Genomic DNA, 11163 nt, shown 5'->3' on the forward strand with positions numbered 1-11163 from the left:
TTTTAGATATTTTGGTAATTGAATAGAAGGTCTGTTCTTTGTAAACTTTTCAAGAAGTGATTTCTGGCACAGTTCTACTAAAGACATCATACTAAGTATTCACATACTACACATTCTACACGACAGGGACATTACATCCTAGGAAATTTCACTTTATCCTCAGTTAACTGGAAAATTCAATTTTTCACAACTTAAGAGTTAAAACTTCCAGCTTTAAACTTGAGAAAATGACTGAGTCTTTTAAATAGTATCCAAATAAAGTATACCTGGTCTTTCATTGTATGCAGATTGCCAGCTAAGTAACACAGCATTTCTTCTAGTGGTTTCTTCATTGCTGTCTTTTTTGGTCATTCAACTAGGATTCACTCAATGCCAGGCAAAGTTTCAAACACTTGACCACAGACAATGCACTTCTGCTTCCTGTTCCTCATCCTGGCATACATCGCCAGTATCTTGCTGTAGCTCTGCTTGACCTGATGCACCAAGTTTTGGGCTTGATACAGCACCCGTGTCATCATCTCCTCACCAACTTCCTCTGCCTTATCTCCCCTCCCCACTGCCATCCCTTTCCCACTCCCTCAGTGACTACTTCCTGAAAGCCTGGTCTTGCAACCTGATGCCCCTGGTCCTTATTTATCCAACTTCCTTTTACTAAATTGTGTCATTCCCCCAAACAACCTCAATATTTAGCTGGAATTTCACCTTTCCTAAGATTTTTTTCCAGGCGGTTGTTTCTACACCTTTCTACATCATACATGCTATAAACACAGGGTCCATTCTTCACACCTGTTTCCCGTGGCCAGAGGGAAGAGGGGAAGAGAGGAGCAAGGCTCACAGCAATGTGAGAGAACTGTGACATGTCCAGTCTGCATAAATGTAGTGTTCATTTCAGTCAAGTCATTTCTCTCAGTGTGAGTTTCTTCCTCTGTTAAATCAAATTTGGTTACTGGCCTCCCCTGGACGTTTTTCTAGTTTTCTTCAGGGACTCAAGGGCACGGGGCATACATCTCCAGTGAAGAGATTAATAAAAGATAAATACTTTTAAAAGTGCTCCCCCCTTTCCCTTAATCAAGTTCCAATATACAACTGGGGCCTCTCGCATACTTTCCGAAGGCTTTAACTGATGAGCTCCCACTGCCTTGTCTGCCACAGGCCCTCAGATCCTGATGATTGCCGTCTTCACCCTCACAGGATTCGTGATCCTGCTCCTGCTCATCGCACTCCTGGTGCTGAGGTACCATCTCTGTCCTGCTGTGCCCCTCTTGCAGGGCTGGCGGGAGGCTGGGGTCTGCTGATTGTGGTGTATGTCATGAAGACACCCTTAGACAGACCTAAGGTCACGGAGACACCCTAGGCACAGCTGAGATCTGCATCAAGGACTCTGGCAGGGTATTCGTCATGGACAGATGAGAGCTCTGGAGACACTTCAGACCCAAGCTCTGTGATTTGCCAGATGTGTGGCTTAGACTTATTTTTTTTTTTTTAAGATTTATTTATGCTTACAGAACTGGGGTACAGGTGTGGTGGGTGAAAAGATTCACCAGAGACAAAGTGGGGAACAGAACAGGCAGATTTACTGAAATACACTGCTGAGGGGAGCAGCGGGTGGGACAGGAGAGGTCTGCTGTGCCATGTGGGTCACCTCCAGGGCTGGGGATCAAACTCAGAACTCATGTTGCACTGGCTGCCTATAGCCTCACAGTGCTGAGCTTGAACCCATTGTACCACCAGGGAGGGCCCAAATCCTGATGTTTAAAATAATGCAATACATGTAACATTTTCTCTGTGTTTTCCTGTATTCTTCAGAACTTTTCTTAAAGGCACAGATGCATAAGAAGAGCTAGCTTATTTAGGAGTCTGGTAGATTTCCTGGTTGTTGAAATTTGAGATTTTTGATTTTGGGGTTACTGGTTTTGCATTTTCTCTCGTTTTTTCCCCTTTCTTTCTATATCATCACTTCCGATTCTTTGTTATTGTGAGGGACCTGAGAAGGTGAAACAAAAAGAAAGGCTATAAGTTGCATCAGGAACCTTCATGGGGTCTGCAGGTGGCCGGCACTCACTAGTTTAGAGAACCTGGATTCAGTGTTGGGCTGACCCTCTCCCACCATGTAACTACCCGAGAATATCAGGGGAGATTCCTCCCCATGCCCAGAAGCTGAATGATTTGAGGACGAGTCAAGACCTGCTGATCGGTTCTATTCTTTTTTAGGAAGTATAAAAAAAAAAATGAACTTCGTCAGAAAAAATGGTCCCACATTCCTCCTGAAAATATCTTCCCTCTGGAGACCAATGAGACCAACCAAGTGAGCCTGAAGGTAAGGCACCCCTTACCTGTTAAGATTGCCAGCCCTCAGCCAGATCTTGGAAGCACGAAGGAAATTTCTAGAAAGGAATCATCTGTTTCCCAGGTCTTCCCAGGAGGCTCATCCTCAGCCTCCTGTCTTCCTGGACACACGTTGCCCCAAAGGCAGCTTGTTTGTCCACCGGCTCTTATGGACTCCTGAGTGTGTCTCTGCATCTGACCGGGGGAGAGAAAGGCCCACATTGTGGGTCTGTCCTGGGAGGACTGTAGGAAAGGGGGCTATGCTGAGTGCCACTGAACCCTGGCTCCTCCTTCATCCGTATTGGGCACCTTTTGCCAATCTTGCTGGTTGCTGAAGAAACCTACTGGCTTTGCCCCATCCTCCCCCACCAGGAAAGAGCAGCAGCATCTCTGTCCCATTCATCGCAGTCAGAGACAGACCCTGCCTGTCTCCTCCTCTCCAGGAGCGCTGGAGTTGAGCTTTATAATCACAGCTTTGCTAAAGAGGAGCTGAAGGGTTAAGAACTGGGCAAGTTGGCACACCCTGGTGGGGGTACCCTCTGCCAGCAGCTGACACTCTGCACAGCCTGTGTCCAGATGCCTTCCCCTTCTCCTCCCCCAGTCCTGTGAGGAGGAAGCAGGGCTAGAATGTCAGGAGTGAAGCCGTGGTTTCTACCCAGTCGAAGTGTGAAGCTGAAAATCCCAACGCCCTCCCTCCATCCCATTCTCATGAGTCTTTATACCAAAATATGACAAGAGGAGGAGAAGATGCAGACTTTCCCTGGGAAGAATTAGTAGGACCCCTCAGGGCAGGGCCACACCAATTGGATGGTGTGACTTGAGGTGCCTCCCTGCCTCAAATCAAGTGCCAGGGCAGCACGAGTCGATCATAGGCGCTGTGCAGACATCCAAGTCTCTGGTTCTCCCCAGTGCTCCACCTTCTAAACTGGCCCTTCTGCTGCCTTCTGAATCTCACACCGACAACTACCCTTCGCCAAGCCCATCTCTCTCAGCAAGTGTCAAGATGAAATCCATCTTTTGTCAATTCACATGACACCATTGGACTTCTCAAGGGAGATTTTATTAACCTAACAGAGCCCAGAAAGGCCAGCGGGGCCTTTAGCTGGAGTGAGTGCTGCCCCCTCCTGGACAAAACTGGATGGGCGCCTTCTCAAAGTGTAAATATTAACGAATATTACAATACACAACTGGTTTTGATGAGAACCAAATTGGAAGATGCAAGCATTCTCAGCTTTTTTTTAAATCTTTACATCAAAAGTTTAACAGATTAAATCTAGCCATCAGGGATAGGGGCTTTAAAGAGAGATTCAATGAATGTTTAACATCTTTTAAAATTAACTGCCAACCCATAAACTCTTAAACTGGCATGGAAAAAATCCATATTAGCAGTTCCTTTGGGCAGATCAGATGCACTGGCAGCTGTAGGCTGAACCAGAGCTGATAGGGTGGCTGTCCACCAGCCCCAGGCCTGATGCCTCGCCTTCACGGCTACTGGGCTGCAGGCAGGTGAGCAGCTCAGGTGCACAGCAAGCTCCCATGAGCCTGTCTGTGTCTACAGGCAGCGATTCTCCATAAAAAGGGGCTGGGCAAGGAGGGAGTGGAGAAAGGCCCCAGCTGAGGCAGTTCACTAGCAGAAAGGTAGAAAAGCGGAGCCCAGAAGAGGAAGAGCGGAAAACAGTGTTAAGCCTGAGCGCTCTTACCCACAAGGAAGGCAGTTACCTGGAGAGGGCAGGTACAGACACCTGCTTGAACCTCTCAACCTCGGTGGGCTGGGTCGGTTGGGCCAGAGGTGGTTTCTGCTCCATCAGTCTTTCCTTTGACCAGATCGATGATGACAAGAGACGAGATACAATTCAGCGACTCCGACAGTGCAAGTATGACAAAAAGGTGACTGTGGTCTCCCCTGCTCCCTGGCTTTCCCTCAGCGGTGTTCCAGCTCCTGATGTGGACTGTGTGGGGGAGGGAGCGGAGGCCATGTCCCCAGGGGCTGGGGACAGTGGGCTTCAGAGGGTTGTTCTGGGGTGGGCAGGGCTCTGCATCAGAAACTCACAGTCCTGGACAAATTAAAGGACAGATAAAACATTTTTAGGAAGAGTGGAAAAGGAAGGAAAGGGAAACGTAAAAGAGGTTCAGAGCAGTCTGGCAACCCTAGTATTTTGGCTCTGCAGTGGGAATATGAGAATTTCATATGGGAGTCTTCCCACCATCCTACCGTCTTCCCTTTCTCTCCTTTCTGCTCACTGAGTCAACTTAAAGAAAGCATCAGGCCAGAGCCCACCGTGCTTCAGGACCAATGAAAGACTGCCTCTTCCCCCGGGAAGTTAGTGTAGTGGGAAGACACGCACAGGCCGGCTCTCACCGCGTGCAGGCAGTGTTCCTCTGTGCACTCTCTCCTCAACCCATTGCCTTTGCAGCGAGTGATTCTGAAGGACCTCAAACACAACGATGGCAACTTCACTGAAAAACAGAAGATAGAGCTGAACAAGGTATGTGTTGCTTGCTGGAAACTCTTAGTAAAGAGATTGATTCCATGTTCCCCAGGTGCTGAGGTTCCCAATGTGGTAAGGTAGCACCCCAGTTATCACGGTAGTTATTGGGGATGCTGACTCGGAAACACTCAGACCAAGAAATGGGTGACTGCTTATTGAAAATTCTAGCAAGAGCTATATATATATAGTATATATTATATGTATTATATATATAAAATAACATAATTATAATTAGATAATACGTATATAATATTATATATATAACTTAATTTTACATCATTTTGTGCCTTTTTCCATCTCAGTTGTTATCCCTGTGTGTGCCATCACCATAGTCCCATGCACTCCTCCTCCCCCATTTTTGATCCCATTCCCTGCTCCACTCCCATAAAAGTGTCTCTGGTATATAGTTGTTAATTATTATTATTTTTTTTACCCCCTGGTCCTTTATGCTCCTAGCAAGAGCTTTTGAAGAGTGAAGTCTGACCGTGTAAAACATTTTGTAAATCTACTAGCCTGTTCTAGGGAAAGGTATTGTTTTGGAGTGGCCAAATTTGTATTCCATCCCTTGCTAAAAATGGAAGACTCAAGTATGATGCAATAGAGCTTGCGGTCAGAAGAGGGAACTGATGTTCTGAGGTAGCAATGCATCTTCCCAAAGATCTAAAATATCTGTGTTTTATTAGCGCAATCATGTTTATTCTGGCACATTCTGCCTTAGTAAATAAACATGTCCTCTCAGTTGCTTCAGATCGACTATTACAACCTCACCAAGTTCTACGGCACAGTGAAGCTGGACTCGACAATTTTTGGGGTGGTGGAGTACTGTGAGAGAGGATCCCTCCGGGTAAGGAAACATGACCATTTCCAGTTTCCTCACTGGCCAGCCGTGTGAGGGGTAAAATTATGTGTGGCAGTTTTAAGATGTTCATTCAATGAAAGGATACCAGAGAATTACCGGGAAAGGCGGTGGGTCCATCTGCTATACCAGAACTAGTCCTGCCGGCTTTGTCCATTGGTCCTGCTATACCTTTAAGCAGCACAAGCCATGTGAGCATCTTGACTAATGCTATAAATAATCACTCAAACTGATGCTAATATCATAAACACTTTTCTAGCAAAACAATTTCAGATCTTTAAATATTAGCAGTATTTTCTATGTGAGTGCTAGACCATACTGATTTATTTCATTTCAATGAGAGAAATTTTAGGTGCCAGTTGGCAACCTGGTCGGCGTCACATGGCCTTTTATCCCTACAACGGCCAGTCCACGCTGGACATGGTGTTTCTGGCTCCCTACCGTAAGCAGGACTTGTCCCCCGCCTGAGTGGCCTTGGACCCCTCCAGGATCCTTGTTATTGGCTGAGGACAGGCAGCACGTGTGGCATCGTGACTCTCAAAGGCGCAGCTGAGCCCAGGCAAACTGCAGTCCCCCGGCTGGGGTTATCACGGCGCCCCCCCTGTGGTAGATAGAGCCCATCAGACCTACTTTGCTGGAAACAGAGAGAGCCTCTCCCTACTCAGACTAAGGACTGTCTGCTTCCCAGCTTGTAAGCCTGTGTGGAGCCACTGATTCAGGTAACAAATACGGATGAAACATCTATCAAGTGCCAGGCAGGTACAGCAGTGAACAAAAATTATCAGAGGAAAAAGCTGTAACAAGCTAACAACATACATATGCCGAGTCCTAAGAGAAAGAGTGATTGAGAGTCCACTACTCTGACTCTCTGTAACTCAGCCTGCCCACCACTGTCCAGCCAGTGGATAAGAATGGCAGACTACTTTGAATGCATCTTTGGAAACTACTGATGCTGTCTTAAAACTAACGGTCCTATTGGCTTATTTCCCCAAACAAGAAACTATTATGAAGTTGTCAGTAGGAGTTCTACTGTGAAGAATGGCTACTTATTTTTTTTTTTTTAAGATTTTATTTATTTATGCATACAGAACTGGGGTGCAGGCCAGAGGTGCAGAGGTGGTAAGAGGCTTCACCAGAGACAGAGTGGGGAGCAGAACAGGCAGACTGATGAAGCACACTGCTGAAGGGAGCAGCGGGTGGTCAAGAGAGGTCTGCTGAGTCATGTGGGTCAGCTCCAGGCCTGGGGTGAAACTTGCACTGAAGCAGCTGTGACTGGCTTATGGAGCTGCGCTTTAAGCCATTGTGCCACCAGGGAGTGCCAAGAACACCTACTTATTAAATAAGCTTAGTTAAAACCCGGCTCTCTCAGGAGCCACTGCTGGTTCAGTAGCGAGCTCTCAGCCAAGGTCATAGTCTAGGGAGAGGCGTTCTTCTTTGTTTCCCACCAAAGTAGGTTCTGATGCACTCTGCCACAGGCAGAAGTTGCAGAGTTGATCCCAGGCGGGGGACTGCAGTTTGCCTGGGCTCAGCTGTGCCTTTGAGATTCACGATGCCACACGTGCTGCCTGTCCTCAGCCAATAACAAGGATCCTGGAGGGGTCCAAGGCCACTCAGGCGGGGGACAAGTCCTGCTTACGGTAGGGAGCCAGAAACACCATGTCCAGCGTGGACTGGCCGTTGTAGGGATAAAAGGCCATGTGACGCCGACCAGGTTGCCAACTGGCACCTAAAATTTCTCTCATTGAAATGAAATAAATCAGTATGGTCTAGCACTCACATAGAAAATACTGCTAATTTTAAAAGATCACACAAGAATGCTCAAACTGTTTTGCTGACAGAGGACTTCAAAAGCTTATAGCTGTGAAGCCAAAGGGTCCAGCTGATAATGTGAGCAAAGCCAAGGTGCACAAAAGGATTTGCTGACAGCAGCTCCCTGTTGACAAGCCCCGCTGTAACTCTGAGGACACAGCCGGGGGCCCGTCTCCCGGCAAGAGTGTCTGCTCGTCCCTGAAGGTGGAAGTCCTGGATTTGGGATGTGGTTCTCCTGCGCAGCCACACTTCGTGCTTAAGTGGGAGAGGAAGGAAACACACATTCTGCACCCCAGGGCCACGCAGTCCTCTTGGCTCCTGATCCCAGGACTCCTGATTTGAAGGTCACTGTTTGCTATGACAGTGTCCCACACGGCGCACCTGGCCCCAGATCATCCTCTCCTGTTCCTTTTCTCCCCATCCAGGAAGTTTTGAATGACACAATTTCCTACCCTGATGGAACGTTCATGGACTGGGAGTTTAAGATCTCTGTCTTGTATGACATTGCTAAGGTAAGAGACCTATGTTAAAGACGTTTACAGGAAGCTAACCCAGCAAGGTATCAGCCTCTCCGAGCACTGGTTTTCTGCTCAGAAAAATGATAAAAGTACACCTGTGTCATAGGCTACCTGTGAGGGTTTCACTAACAATTCCTGTGTTTATCTAAAGCCCAGTGTTTACTAGACAGTGGCGTTTTATTAGTAGATTCTTTCAGCATTAGGCTAAAGACTCATTTTCAATTTTGCTGAGAATAAAAATCACATAGAGTTGCAGGGAAGAGGACTATATCCTTATAAGAACAAATATGAAAAAGAGGCATTGATCTTGCACCAGACAAGAGTGAATTTGCTTCTCCCAGACACAATAAGAAAAAGGAAGTGGGTGTCAGTAAAGGACACCTCATTTAAATCTGAAGAAAAGTTGATCGTATGAGTGGGTTCAGCTTAGGTAAGCTGAAAACTACAGAGGATCAGAACAATTTTGGGGAAAAAAACACTACAGATACCATTTTGGGGGAGGGCCACATTTCACTCCTGTGGTTCATTACACATTGAAAACCAGTGTCTGTAATAACACATCTGGCCACCAGAGAGAAGCACAGCAGGCAAAAAGCAAGACCCCAAGCTACTCCCCAAAAGAGGCTTCCCCCTTCAAAATAGAACGAAACTGGCTAGATTTTAAGAAATAATCTAACCTAGACCTTCCCTTCAAAAAGGCATAGCCATGTGATTCCTGTACCTGAAGTCATCAGAGCACCTGAGAGCTCACCTTCAGGGTCACAGGTCAGACAGGTGGTAATGAAATACTTCAAAAGAAAAAGGATTTGCTAACCTTTGCTTCATATTATATGCAGCTTTTAAAAGCCACTACTCAGACTCTTTAGACAACTACCATTTTGTGTCACCTGAGAGACTTGAACACATCTAGATGCAGCACTTAGGCAAATATTAGCACCATCATAGTATTTTGAAAGTGCAGTCCTTTTGAAGTGTGAGGGTGTGACTCTAACTGTGTGTGAAACAGTAACAGAGGTCATTCATTTTTTTTAAACACTGAAGCAGCTGAAGAACATGCTGGATCTGGGCTGGCCAGCCTGGCTCACATGGGACTAGGCTACTGGTCTGTCTCAAAATTACACTAACTGTATATAAACAGGGACTTGGCATTTATTAGGAAACCATGCTGCTAGCTTATGTTTCTCCTCACCTCTTCTCCTCGTTTTCCTATGAACAACCACAGGGCATGTCCTATCTACACTCCAGCAAGACAGAAGTCCATGGTCGTCTCAAGTCCACCAATTGTGTGGTAGACAGTCGGATGGTGGTGAAGATCACAGATTTTGGCTGCAATTCCATCTTGCCTCACAAAAAAGGTCAGGAATGCATGAATGTTGTACTGCTTTTCCACTTCTTAGACCATTTTCTCTCTTACCCACATAAAGCGCTCAGGAAATGGTAGGACTTATCTGAAAAGAAACACTTGAAGCCTCAGAGGTAAGAGCCACAAATTTCTCAGTGGCAGCAAGAAAAGGAATTTGTGAAGGGGAAGGGACTTCTCATGTTGAGCAATTACCTGTTCTCTTTATACTTCAGGTTAAACAGCCTCAGCCATCTAGCTGCCCCATGCCCCAGACTCAATCCCTAGACTCGGCTCCTCCTTTACTTTGCAGGCTGCTAATTTTGCCTTAATAAAAGCAAAATTATCTTCTGCCCCTATTTCTCCAGTCATGGCAAGCAGAATACAACTTTGCACTCAGTCCATGCCTGTGGAAGACCTTGTGTAACCAAGCTTGTTGTGCCAAGTTTGGTTGGTCACATAGTAGAACAAATCTCCTTCCTTAAAAGGATGACTCCCCACCATATGAAATTAGATGAATTAAAGGTCAGATCCTGCCCTCCTGAACATCACGTAATACCGATTAGCTATTGGCTATCTGAAATTTTTGCCTAAGTAATTTTGCTTTCCAAAGACCACAAGTCTGAAAGATCAATTGTTCATGAGCCCTAAGTCATGTGGTTTGAAAGACAGAAACTCAAAACAGGGTTGGACATGTGGGTTGAAAAGCAAATAAGAGCCTCACTGGTGGCACAAAGGGTTAAAGTGCATCACCATGAAGCTGTCTGCAGCCAGGGAGCTGACCCACATGGTGCAGCAGATCTCTCCTTTCTCTCCCACTGCTCCCCTCAGCAGTGGATTTCAATTGATCTGTCTGTTCTGCTCCCCACTCTGTCTCTGCTGAATCCTCTCACCCCCAAATCTCTGGTCTGTACCCCAGTTCTTATATGTATAAAAAAAATTCAACAGAAAAAGAAAAGCAAATGAGAAAAACATTCCTCATGAGAAATATACACTATTCCTTCCAACACAAAGCTATGGGTCATGTCAGTGAAACTGTGGATGGTAGAAATCCCTAAAAGCTTACCAGGAGGTTGGTGACCCTTGGAAACTTACAAGGGTTAGAGGAAAAATCGACTCTTTGCCCATGGTTATTATATAAGACAGGCCCATACACAGGGCTCAGGAGCTGTGCCGTGGGCTAGGCAGGGGCAGAGGGTGAGGAAGGGCAGTGGGAAAGAGCGAGTGAGCTGTTCGCACTACAGGAACCAGAGAACTCATCTGAGGGCAATGGCTGCCAGTGGACCACTGGAGGCTGCCAGTGGACCACATCTGGAAACTTTCATGACACCCTTTGTTTTAACGTGCTGCCTTTATTTTCCTTCCGTGTGTATATAAGTAAATACAGATATAGAAGATAAATTTAAACACCTATAATGCCATTACGTAATACAAAGCGTGATTTATCACATTTTAATATTACACCAGAATACAGGATTTTCTATTAGATATGTGAGCACATTTTATATTTATCAGCCCTCCAGAGCTTCGTGCTGTGTGTCCCCAGCCTCTCACAGTCTACTGCATTCATTCCCCCGAACAGTCACTGGGTACTTCCTGTACACCTGGGGCCACTCCAGTTAGACCTTGAGGTTTGGGGGACTAGGGCCCCAGTCATCCCCAAAAAACCCTTGGCATGACATCATCCGCTTGGCAGGCAAGTGAGTGCCTTCTGCTTCTTGGCGCCAGCATGAGCCCAGACGCCTCCTGAGGCCCATGTGAACCCCAGGCCTCTGCTGGCCCATGTGAACCCCAGGCCTCTGCTGGCCCATGTGAACCCCAGGCCTC

At 46.5% G+C, this 11163-nt stretch overlaps 1 protein-coding gene across 1 annotated transcript in view; it reads left to right on the forward strand.

Annotated features, from left to right (window-relative positions):
- Positions 1-11163, forward strand: part of GUCY2C (guanylate cyclase 2C) — a 50227-nt gene that overhangs the window by 20779 nt on the left and 18285 nt on the right. The window contains exons 11-17 of the mRNA XM_004693256.1: positions 1153-1234; positions 2212-2317; positions 4150-4212; positions 4740-4811; positions 5554-5658; positions 7905-7991; positions 9220-9352. Coding sequence (XP_004693313.1) covers positions 1153-1234; positions 2212-2317; positions 4150-4212; positions 4740-4811; positions 5554-5658; positions 7905-7991; positions 9220-9352 — 648 coding nt within the window. The remainder of the gene's footprint in view (positions 1-1152; positions 1235-2211; positions 2318-4149; positions 4213-4739; positions 4812-5553; positions 5659-7904; positions 7992-9219; positions 9353-11163) is intronic.

The sequence above is a fragment of the Condylura cristata genome, unplaced genomic scaffold (assembly GCF_000260355.1).
Source record: "Condylura cristata isolate star-nosed mole 26May11 unplaced genomic scaffold, ConCri1.0 scaffold00036, whole genome shotgun sequence".
NCBI lineage: Eukaryota > Metazoa > Chordata > Mammalia > Eulipotyphla > Talpidae > Condylura > Condylura cristata.